The 12,489-nt window shown below is 42.2% G+C and overlaps 1 protein-coding gene across 1 annotated transcript; it reads left to right on the top strand.

The window, feature by feature from the left end:
• LOC121575256 (5'-AMP-activated protein kinase subunit gamma-1-like) lies at positions 1 to 11,665 on the top strand. Its single transcript, XM_041888223.1, has 13 exons — positions 1 to 198; positions 2,390 to 2,441; positions 7,288 to 7,388; positions 7,489 to 7,570; positions 7,675 to 7,733; positions 7,969 to 8,014; positions 8,107 to 8,161; positions 8,315 to 8,441; positions 8,683 to 8,848; positions 8,954 to 8,991; positions 9,464 to 9,610; positions 9,860 to 9,965; positions 10,149 to 11,665. Exons 1-13 carry the CDS (start codon positions 190 to 192, stop codon positions 10,157 to 10,159), a joined length of 999 nt encoding a protein of 332 aa, XP_041744157.1. The 5' UTR covers positions 1 to 189; the 3' UTR covers positions 10,160 to 11,665.
• Positions 11,666 to 12,489: the final 824 nt, after the last annotated feature.

Raw genomic sequence — 12,489 nt, forward strand, 5'->3', positions numbered from 1 at the left:
CGCAGTCTCTCGCGCTTCCGGGGGAGTGCCAATCATTCCAAGGCATCTTTCTCGTCGTTCAGTTCAGGCTATCAGTCCAGCTAAAGTTTCACAAACATACCTCGGGAAGAAGTCCGTCGTGAGAAGAACATTTGGTGGTTTACTTCGCTATCTTACAGGATCAAGCAAGGACGAGACAGTGAATGGAATATGGACTGTGTAAGTAGCTTACACTGCGAGCAACGTTCAAGCTGACATATTAGCTAGCTAGCTAGCAAGAACAACTTCGTTATCTGTTGTGTTTCGTAACTAGCCAGCGAACCAAGCTAGTTAGTAGTGGCTAGCTAACGTTAATTAGTTGCGTCCTTGTTGTGTTGTCACATTTCAGTCAGTAACGTTCGCTTTCTAGCGCTAACTAATTTACATCATGGCTACTTTACATACCAAATTGGTGGCCATCGTTGGCTATTGAGATTGTCAAGTCCTAGTTATCATAATTCATGTCAGATAGGTTCAGAAGTTTAGTCTTATTCTACCTCGCTAGGTTAGCTAACGTTGGGTAGCTATCGTGTTAGCTAACGTTGGGTAGCTATCGTGTTAGCTAACGTTACATTGACAGCAGGAACTGAACTGTCTAGTAACGTTATCCTAGCTAGTGTGATCCAGCTAAGCCGGTTGTTGGCCAACGTTACCTTTCTGTCCAAAGGTTCTTATATCTAAATGCGACAAGGACAGTTAGGCAATGACTCCCACGTGTTTGTTATATATTGGGTTAGGAAGAGCAAACAAACATGATTGAACCACTTTCAAACAGCAGTATGTTCGCTAGTTTTTATTCCTGATACAACGCAGGTGATGATTAGCCAAGACTAACACATGGATGGTGATATAAAAAACTCTGGGTTCTTGTTGAGGAAACATAAGTGATTTAATTTCCTTGGCATTTTGCAGCAACTACACTGAGCAAAAATATAAACGCAACATGCAACAATTTCAAAGATTTTACTGAGTTACAGTTCATATAAGGAAATCTGTCAATTGAAATAAATTCATTAGGCCCTAATCTATGGATTAAACATGACTGGGAATATGGATATGCATCTGTTGGTCACACATACCCATACAAAAGGTAGGGGCGTGGATCAGAAAACCAGTCAGTATCTAGTGTGACCACCATTTGCCTCATGCAGCGAGACACTTCACCTTAACATAGTTGTTCAGGCTGTTGATTGTGGCCTGTGGAATGTTGTCCCAGTCCTCTTCAATGGCTGTGCTAAATTCCTGGATATTGGCGAGAAATGGTACACGCTGTCATACATCCCAAACATGCTCAATGGGTGACATGTCTGGTTAGTATGCAGGCCATGGAAGAACTGGGCTATTTTCAGCTTCCTGGAATTGTGTACAGATCCTTGCGACATGGGGCTGTGCATTATCATGCTGAAACATGAGATGATGGCGGCGGATGAATGGCACGACAGTGGGCCTCAGGATCTCATCACGTTATCTCTGTGCATTTAAATTGCCAGCGATAAAATGCAATTGTGTTCATTGTCTGTAGCTTATGCATGTGCATACCATAACCCCACCGCCACCATGGGGGACTCTGTTTACAACGTTGACATCAGCAAACCGCTCGCACACACAACACCATACACGCTGTTTGCCATCTGCTCGGTACAGTTGAAACCGGGATTCATCTGTGAAGAGCACACTTCTCCAGTGTGTCAGTTGCATCGAAGGTGAGCATTTAACAACTGAACTGCAGTCAGGTCAAGACCCTGGTGAGGACAACTGTGCAGAAATTATTTGGTTGTGCAAACACACAGTTTCATCAGCTGTCCGGGTGGCTGGTCTCAGACGATCCCGCAGGTGAAGAAGCCGAATGTGGAGGTCCTGGGCTGGCATGGTTACACGTGGTCTGGGGTTGTGAGGCTGGTTGGACGTACTGCCATATTCTCTAAAATGACGTTGGAGGTGGCTTATGGTAGAGAAATTAACATTAAATTATCTGGCAACTGCTCTGGTGGACATTCCTGCAGTCAGAATGCCAATTGCACGCTCCGTCAAAACTTGAGACATCTGTGGCATTGTGTTGTGACAAAACTGCACATTGTAATGGCCTTTTGTTGCCCCCAACACAAGGTGCACCTGTGTAATGATGCTGTTTAATCAGCTTCTTGATATGCCACACCTGTCAGGTGGATGGATTATTTTGGCTCACTAACAGGGATGTAAATAAATGTGTGCACCAAATTTGAAAGAAATAAGCCTTTTGTGCGTATGGAACATTTCTGGGATCTTTTATTTCAGCTCATGAAACATGGGACTGACACTACATGTTGCTTTTATATTTTTGTTCAGTGTAGTTGAAATGAATCAATGAACCTATACTCTGACTCTCTTTCAGATTCCACTTTCTGTTGATGATGTGGATTGTAAAAAGGAGCCACTTCTAGAAGGTAAAGAACCTTATTTTACTGTTAATGGATAGCATAGCTATTTATCCTTTCATTGCTGTCTATTAGGACAGCAATGGAAGCATAAATAGCTAGGCTATGCATGATGGCTATGCATGATGGGGAGAAATTGTTAAATGGATAATCCAACTTAGAAATGAAACGTGACGTGCTATGTCATCATAAGGTTCTCGTCAATGGAGATGGGGGGGATAACAAACTATCACATTTCATAACGCTTTTAAAACAATTACCTGCACTCCAGATCGCCAAATCAGCCAAAAGATGGTATGGGCATGCTTGTCTAGAACACACATCCATCTGTCTATCATCATGACAAAGTATATATTTAGCTGACAACTAAACAGTGAAGCAAATTATTCAGCTCATTTTTCCTTCAAGGTTCATCGCGCAATGCGTTTTTCCTCCTCCCAGCTCGTCCTCTCGTCTTGAAAACTCGACCCTAGGCAACACAGTGGCTATGGTCTGGTTTCAATTATGGACTCTTTTGGCATAGAGGAACTACGTCTAGGGTCAGGTTTTCAAGACTACTCGTCCTCTAGCCTGATTGCCTTCTCTGTTCAGCTATTACATTCCACTCCTTGCCAGTCCTGTCATTTGCCAAAGAGACTGGGCGTTCGGCAGTTTTCAAATATTAACATTCTATCATTAATAATTTCGATGAAGGTCCAAAGATTTGATCCTGATTTGATAACCCTCACAGCTATCATCCAATCACAATGTTTATGCAAATTAGACTGATAGGAAAATGTTCTAACTTAATTCATACATTTGATTGGAAACATTCTAACATTGGTCATTTAATTGTAAACATAAACATTAGGCGCGGGGAGAACAGAGGATTCCCGTTTATTGCATTTCTACCACCAGCCAATGTGATCACATAACACCAGAAAAGCTCTCACCATTCAAACTTCCCTGCCAGTTCATTGTGAACACTGTAATCTATTTTATATGCAGCAAGCAAGAGCAAGGTGCTACTTTCCTCGACTATACATGTATATTTTTTTATTGCTCAAAATAAGGGACCAAACTATATTGCTACTTCTGGGACACACATTGGGCTTGGCTACTGGTTCAAGAGCTATGAGAGGAATACCGAAAGGATGGAAGAGAGAGAGAGGCCAGTGGACATGCCAGCAGTGATGCATGAATTGCACAAGAAGGGAACAGTGAAGACCAAGATGTGTAAAATTAGAAGTTAATAGGCAGAGCTATTAATCCACTGTTCGTATGCTAGCCCATACAGTTCCTTCAGAAACGATTCACACCCCTTGACTTATTCCACATTTTGTGTTACAGCCTGAATTAAAAATGTATTAAATAGATTTTGTTTCTCACCAATCTACACACATACCCCATAATGACAAAGTGAAAACATGTTTTTAGAAATTTTTGCGAATGTATTGAAAATGAAATACAGATATCTAATTTACATAAGTATTTATACCCCTGAGTCAGTACTTTGTAGAAGCACCTTTGGCGGCGATTATAGCTTTGAGTCGTCTTGGGTATGTCTGTGTCAGCTTTGCATATCTGGATTTGGGGATTTTCTCCTGTTCTTCCTTGCAGATTTTCTCAAGCTCTTAAATTAGATGCGGAGCGGCGGTGAACAGTTATCTTCACAGATTTTCAATAGGATTCAAGTAGGGGCTTTGGCTGGGCCACTCAAGGTCTTTCACATTCTTGTTCTGAAGCTATTCCAGCGTTGCTTTGGCTTAATGCTTGGGATAATTGTCCTATTGGAACGTAAATCTTCGCTTCAGTCTAAGGTCGTTTGCACTCTGAAGCAGGTTCTCATCAAGGATTTACCTGTATTTGGCTCCAATCATTGTTCGCGCTATCCTTACCAGTCTCCCAGTCCCTGCTGCTGAAAAGCCCCCCCAAAGCATGATGCTGCCACCACCATGCTTCACAGTAGGGATGGTGTTAGATGGGTGATGAGCTGTGCCTGGTTTTCTCCAGACCTAGCGCTTTGCATTCAGGCCAAAGAGTTAAATTTGTCTCATCAGACCACATAATCTTTTGCCTTATGCTCAGGCGTTGTCAGAGGAAGGCCCTAAAAATTGTCAAAGACTCCAGCCACCATAGTCATAGACTGTTCTCTCTGCTACCGCACGGCAAGCGGTACCGGAGCGCCAAGTCTAGGTCCAAGAAGCTTCAAAACAGCTTCTACCCCCAAGCCATAAGACTCCTGAACATCTAATCAAATGGCTACCCAGACTATTTGCCTTCTGACAAGAGATTGACTGCAGTAGGTCAACAGTATTGTTTATTGTTGTTCTTAAAATTCAAATTCTATATTGCGCCACATTTGTGTGCACCCCATGTTCCATAAAGTTGTCATGGAAATATTGTTTCCAACTACCAATCAGCAACTGCACCGTAAATCCGGCAGCATATTGAACGTTGAAATTGCCTAAATGCCAGTTGCAAATGATAGGAGTGGAATGTAAGTTAAAAAGACTGGTACCCAGACTAGTCCTCCTCGCACTGTGTTTCTGTGAGAAAGGGTCATTGCCATAGCAATCTAGACCAGGGGATCCAAAATCATTTTCACTTGGGTCCCCCTTCCAGCATTGGGGAACATCCTGTGCCCCACGCACTGCGTCTATTTCTATGGGCACAAGCACTGTTCATGACAGACTCTTCACACCCCTCTTCTTGGTGGAGAGATTCTGCCATTTTAAAGCTAATTTCTTGCAATTCTACACGTTTTGCCATGTCTCGTGTGTTCATGTGATATTTGAGTGACTCAAACATTACAACAAAATCAATGGGCTAGAAAATCTATCTAAAAAAAGTTAGTGGACATGGGCTAGTTGATCAAATCAAATCAAATCAAATTTTATTGGTCACATGCGCCGAATACAACAGGTGCAGACATTGCAGTGAAATGCTTACTTACAGCCCTTAACCAACAGTGCATTTATTTTAAACAAAAAAAGTAAGAATAAAACAACAACAAAAAAGTGTTGAGAAAAAAAGAGCAGAAGTAAAATAAAGTGACAGTAGGGAGGCTATATATACAGTAAAATAAAGTGACAGTAGGGAGGCTATATATACAGGGGGGTACCGTTGCAGAGTCAATGTGCGGGGGCACCGGCTAGTTGAGGTAGTTGAGGTAATATGTACTGGATAGTGCAGTTTGTTTCTGTGATTTTACAGCTAGCTAGCTACTTCACATGCTGATATTGACTTTGGTATTATTGTGTGTAGCTATGTTAGCTAGCCAGCTTGACCAGAGAGAGAGAGCATTGCATTGTGTGTTTTGTAGTTGACTTAGCTGCAACAGATCTCCACAACTATTTTGATGTTGCTTCCAATTTTATTATAACGGCAAAATGAAACCTATGTTCACCAAAAAAATTCTCATATATTAGTTATTCAACACTCATAGGAATGAGTGGTTTTGGATGGATTCATTTATTTATTTATTTATTTTTAGATTTTTATTTTATATACAGTGGGGAGAACAAGTATTTGATACACTGCCGATTTTGCAGGTTTTCCTACTTACAAAGCATGTAGAGGTCTGTAATTTTTATCATAGGTACACTTCAACTGTGAGAGATGGAATCTAAAACAAAAATCCAGAAAATCACATTGTATGATTTTTAAGTAATTAATTTGCATTTTATTGCATGACATAAGTATTTGATACATCAGAAAAGCAGAACTTAATATTTGGTACAGAAACCTTTGTTTGCAATTACAGAGATCATACGTTTCCTGTAGGTCTTGACCAGGTTTGCACACAAAGCAGCAGGGATTTTGGCCCACTCCTCCATACAGACCTTCTCCAGATCCTTCAGGTTTCGGGGCTGTCGCTGGGCAATATGGACTTTCAGCTCCCTCCAAAGATTTTCTATTGGGTTCAGGTCTGGAGACTGGCTAGGCCACTCCAGGACCTTGAGATGCTTCTTACGGAGCCACTGCTTAGTTGCCCTGGCTGTGTGTTTCGTGTCGTTGTCATGCTGGAAGACCCAGCAAAGACCCAGCAAAGACCCATCTTCAATGCTCTTACTGAGGGAAGGAGGTTATTGGCCAAGATCTCGCGATACATGGCCCCATCCATCCTCCCCTCAATACGGTGCAGTCGTCCTGTCCCCTTTGCAGAAAAGCATCCCCAAAGAATGATGTTTCCACCTCCATGCTTCACGGTTGGGATGGTGTTCTTGGGGTTGTACTCATCCTTCTTCTTCCTCCAAACACGGCGAGTGGAGTTTAGACCAAAAAGCTATATTTTTGTCTCATCAGACCACATGACCTTCTCCCATTCCTCCTCTGGATCATCCAGATGGTCATTGGCAAACTTCAGACGGGCCTGGACATGCGCTGGCTTGAGCAGGGGGACCTTGCGTGCGCTGCAGGATTTTAATCCATGACGGCGTAGTATGTTACTAATGGTTTCCTTTGAGACTGTGGTCCCAGCTCTCTTCAGGTCATTGACCAGGTCCTGCCTTGTAGTTGTGGGCTGATCCCTCACCTTCCTCATGATCATTGATGCCCCACGAGGTGAGATCTTGCGTGGAGCCCCAGACCGAGGGTGATTGACCGTCATCTTGAACTTCTTCCATTTTCTAATAATTGCTGATCAAATACTTATGTCATGCAATAAAATGCAAATTAATTACTTAAAAATCATACAATGTGATTTTCTGGATTTTTGTTTTAGATTCCGTCTCTCACAGTTGAAGTGTACCTATGATAAAAATTACAGACCTCTACATGCTTGTTCTCCCCACTGTATATATAAAATTGTAAATGCATATATTGAATGGACAGTAAATTGAACCTGTTTCCCCCTCCTCCTCATTCTCCACAGACTCTGAATATAATGTCTACACCCGGTTTATGAAGTCTCATCGGTGCTATGACCTGGTCCCTACCAGCTCCAAGTTGGTGGTGTTCGATACTTCACTGCAGGCAAGACCACATCCAGCTTTTAACTCTTTCCTGTCAAATGAATCTAGACCCAAGATGCTGCTTTGTGTTTATGTGTATAACTGTGTTAATCTCTCCGTAGGTAAAGAAGGCATTTTTCGCTCTGGTGTCCAATGGGGTGAGAGCAGCACCACTCTGGGACTGTAAGAAGCAGTGTTTTGTAGGTAAGAAGACAGTCCATCAACTTCTGTTGCCTGGGCTTTTGGGAGATTTCAAAATGCACAATGAGTAGAGTTGACTCTGTTCTCCTGCTGATCTCTCACTGCAGGTATGCTTACCATCACAGACTTCATCAACATCCTCCATCGCTACTACAAGTCTCCTTTGGTAAGGCCTGTCCTAGCTTTCAGCCTTCCCTTGTCTTCCACAGTTTCTACATTTGCTTGTTTATAGCATACCCTATCTCAATTTCACATTTTAATCATATCAGTGGTGGTGGAGGTTGGAAAGGTGCGACAAGTGATTTGCAGCACTTATATCCTATCTAATGAACAGTTGACCTTCATGCCTCTCACTACCCTTGCTCTGTTAGTCAGCATTTTCACCTGTTTTAATGTTTCAGGTGCAGATATATGAGCTGGAGGAGCACAAGATAGAGACGTGGAGAGGTAAGAGCATTCATTAAGTGTTTAATAATAAGTGACTAATCATCTACTGGCAGAAGGCTAACTAGTGCCTATTCTGTTCTCCTTCACCATAGAAGTCTACCTTCAAGACTCCTTCAAGCCCCTAGTCAGCATATCCCCGAATGAAAGGTAGGTCTACTGCCATGGTGAGGGTTGTCTCTGAACAGTTGGTCCAAGCAGCCTGAGCTCAATTCGGTTACTGACTGGCATTGGTTGTCTGAATGGGCCCTGATACTGCCACAAAGGTGTTTTTAATTTCCCCTTTCTCCCTCCCTGTTTCAGTCTGTATGATGCAGTGTCGTCTCTGCTGAAGAATAAGATCCACAGACTGCCTGTGATCGACCCTCTGACAGGGAACACTCTCTACATCCTCACTCACAAGAGGATCCTCAAGTTCCTCAAGCTCTTTGTGAGTCTCTTTTGTGATCTCTTTCACCACGTTTTATCACCCGCTGTTCCTTGACATCTCAATGTCTCATTCTCGGCAGTAAAGAAGGCAAGACAAGCAGTTCTAGGACTGTAGGCCTTGTTAATTAAATCCACACCCCAATGTTTATTGATTCTGGAGTTAGGTAAAATACTGTGTTTAATTTCTGTGTGATTTTTCAAGCCACTTACATTAGTGGAACCTTGTGTGTTATTATTCCCAGATATCGGAGATGCCGAAACCTGCTTTCTTAGGCCAGACTCTAGAGGAGCTGGGCATCGGAACATTCCATAAGATTGCAGTGGTGCGTTCTGACACACCTCTTTACACAGCACTTGGCATCTTTGTGGAGCAGAGAGTGTCTGCCCTGCCTGTCGTCGATGACAATGGTGAATAAGGGGGGACAGTTTGTTGAATGAAGGGTTAAATATGATTTCTGACCCTGCTATGGTATGTAGTACTCATGTGCTCGTGTGTCTCTCTCTCACACACAGGACGAGTGGTGGACATTTACTCCAAATTTGATGTCATTGTAAGTACCGGACAGCTGTGCTACCAATGAGCCATATTTAAACAGTATAGTCACTGGTCAGCAGAAAATATTGTCGTTTTAGCTCATTGTGGGTGTTTGAGAGATGGGCAAAGAGAGGAAACAAAGACAGTAGGAGACAGTAACCAGAATTGTCTGTATCCTTGTGCGTTGAGTATATTATAAAGGCAAGGAATTCAATGCAGACCAGAGTAAGGCTCTCCTGTTCTAGATCAATGGGTATCTTATCCAGTGGGCCAGCAGTATACAGAGCCTGTGGGCTGTTATCGACCAGCGGACTGACAGGTTTATTAACCATCAGCCTGGGGAAACGGGAGCACGTGGGCTCACTGCACTGGACTCAATTAACCCATAGATGACAGTATGTGTCTGTCTTTGTGTGTTTTCATCTCTGCTATCCAAATATAGTACTGAACACAAGCAGCATTGAGAAGTAATAATGTCCCCCACACAGAACCTAGCAGCAGAGAAGACGTACAACAACCTGGACGTGACTGTGACCAAAGCCCTGCAGCACCGCTCTCAGTATTTTGAGGGAGTGCTCACCTGCAGTACACACGATACGCTGGAGTCCATCATCAACAGACTGGTGGAGGCAGAGGTGAGAGAGATGGAGACGCCTGTGTATACAAATTGTATTACTGTTTGGGTCCACAGTTTAAACAGTTTCTTGGGAGTTAGTCAATGTCAATACAAGTAGTACATACAATCATAATGTAAAATATACACCAGTGCTGAGATCTAACCTTGCCATTACTAAGTCAACATAACCTTACTTGAAGGTGGAAAAACTGATAAAGCCTTTAGTTTGTGTAACCTATGGTTTGTGTTTCTCTCTTCTCTCTCTCAGGTGCACAGGCTGGTGGTGGTTGATGAGCAGGAGGTGGTGAAGGGGATCGTCTCTCTCTCCGACATCCTCCAGGCACTGGTGCTCACTAATGGAGACGGAGACAAGGGTAAACACAAACCTGCTCTATGCACTGACCTTGATGAATCAAATGAAAACAATGTGAATGTCATTACGTTTCAACTCAGTCCCTGGGAGGCAATGTCTTACCTGTTCATTGTTTTGTCGTTTTAAAGGATTTAAATAATTTTCAAGGTGAACTAAAGAGATTCATCTGGTGTTTGTATTTCAGGAACTGCTTGAGGGAGTGATGAAGGGAGACTCCTCCAAAAAGATGAGGAAGGATAGAGAGGAGGAGGATCCTGGAGGAGAGGAAGAAAGAGGAGTGATGTGGGAGAGGGAAAGATAGGAATCTGTCAACATATTCCCTCCTGTACAAATGTACGTCTTGAACACGAGGATCTCGTTCTCTCTCTGCACAAAAATGTGAATTCCATTGACTTTCTCAATTCAGAAATATAGACACATACAGTACCAAGCGACACTTTAAACCAAGCCAAAACCCAAGCAACATAACATACCCAAACAAGAAGCAGGACCAGGTTTGGCCAATGGAGTGGAGCTTTATGTCCATTGTTCACTCTGGGCGGCCCAACACAACCTAGTCTCTCTCCTCTCGGTGCAGGTGGTGGACCTATACAGTACAGGAATGATGTCTAATTATGTGAAGGGGATCAATTATCCACTTCTCAGACAAATCCATTCCCTACCCGTTCTCTCACATTTTGTCTGTAGAGACACTGGAGAGAGGAGTCTGTTACTTTCCACCCTGGCTCTTAACTGAGCAGCATTCCTTTTCCCATCATCCTTATAGGGCTGGAGTCTATAAAGCACAACTAGCCAATCATGGATCACAAGGTCATGTATGTCACAGAGGAACTATATATATTAGTACTGGAAGCTACCATAACAACTCCGCTGTTTTGGTTACAGTAGGTGAAGTCTGGAATGTCCGAGATGGAACTGCTGTAGATGTCATTAGTTTTATTTCTTATATATCGATTCAAAACCACCGACTATTTATGTAATTGCGTGTTGTTTCTGATTTGGCATAGCGTACATTTCAGAATGTTTTCTTATTTCCTCTTCAGTTTGTAAAGTGCTCATGTGAATTGGAGTGTTTTTATGGTTGTGTTCAGTGTGTCCTTGTTTGACTTGACACTCACATTTTCTGACCAGAAGACTGGAGAAATGGTTGTGGCAGTAACATGAGTCTGTGTTTTTAGGGTTTGCTTAGCGTTGTTCCTCAAAATCCTTCTAGAGCTAGATGAGATTATTTTGCCTTTAAGTTTTACTCATTTCCCAACAAGATTTCTTTAGAAAGTTTTCAACAACATGCAGTGTGAGCGTGTGGATTGATCATGATGGATTCGGTCACTTTTGCTTGTGAACCATTGCCTGTCTTATGATTGGATATTCTGAGTGCTTCTGAGATATTCATCCTGATTGTGTTGGGGGTATATCGTTGAAGCAGTAGACATTTTGGACAGTCCCTTTTTTGTCATGACTTTATTCCATTATCACCTTGTTATAGGATTCCATTTTAGCCATTCATTACTAAAAGTGATTTCCTTCTCCTTTTTACATTCTCAGAGGGCAAACCATGTATGAAAGGGACTTTCTTGGGCCATTGACTCAGTACATTTTCATGGTATGAATAAGATGTACAAGTATGTAAATGCAGTTTTTTCTACTAATGTGAATTGAAATGGTAATTTAATGCATGAGCAATAAATATTGTTTCTCTTACATGGTACTGTTTTTCTGTAGTTTTCTGTCGTTTGTTTTACATATGTACTTTTGAATGTGTTTTGTCTTGGTGGAGCAGTAGGGTTGATGTGTAACTGTGGGTGTAGGTCAGCTGGAGGATGTGGGAAGAGCAGGATGTGATGCAACACTAACTTACGGTAATGGGATGACTGCTGTGTTGACCACACATTTGTGAACATGAATCGGGATAGACATTAAACTAGAACTTTGCTTCTGATTTGAATGAGTGGTTGGAAGATGCATACACCAAGGCTCTAATGGAAATAGTTTTTGCATTCGGTGTACATACTGGTATGTGTGAGTAAAATAAACAGACAAACAACTTAGGAAAACTGTTGTATTTATTACTCTAGGCTATATAATAGTACCTATATACATGATTGGAAACAAAACCGTGAAAACCTTTTCAGGACTAAAAAGCTTGATTTTTGTCCAGATGTCTGGACAGAGACCTGGGTGTTCATAATTCAGTGCTTCATTAAACACTCCATAGTGCAATACAACAGCATTTCATCTTGTCATACTCCCCCTTAATAACAGTGTGTGCTCAAAACAAGGCCATAGAGACGCATCCCAACCATGGCCTATGACATTTACATAGGATTTCTCTCTGACCAAAGATGGACAATCTCACCACCCATCTGCCTAACGGTATGCAGACAAACACCCAGGTCCCGCCTCCCACTCATAGCCATAAACATAAGCAACCACATTTTCAGGAAGAATATGAACATGTACACACGCCGTGTCCTCTTGGACATCTCCCAATAACTATAAAAAACAAATCAATATACAGTACAGGT

The sequence above is a fragment of the Coregonus clupeaformis genome, chromosome 10, assembly GCF_020615455.1.
Source record: "Coregonus clupeaformis isolate EN_2021a chromosome 10, ASM2061545v1, whole genome shotgun sequence".
Lineage (NCBI taxonomy): Eukaryota > Metazoa > Chordata > Actinopteri > Salmoniformes > Salmonidae > Coregonus > Coregonus clupeaformis.

Bases quoted from the DNA above. Each gene is read 5' to 3' on its own strand.
- LOC121575256 (XM_041888223.1), top strand. The intron at 7,734-7,968 runs GTAAGGCCTGTC...TTAATGTTTCAG, and splicing joins GCTACTACAAGTCTCCTTTG to GTGCAGATATATGAGCTGGA. The intron at 8,442-8,682 runs GTGAGTCTCTTT...TATTATTCCCAG, and splicing joins TCAAGTTCCTCAAGCTCTTT to ATATCGGAGATGCCGAAACC.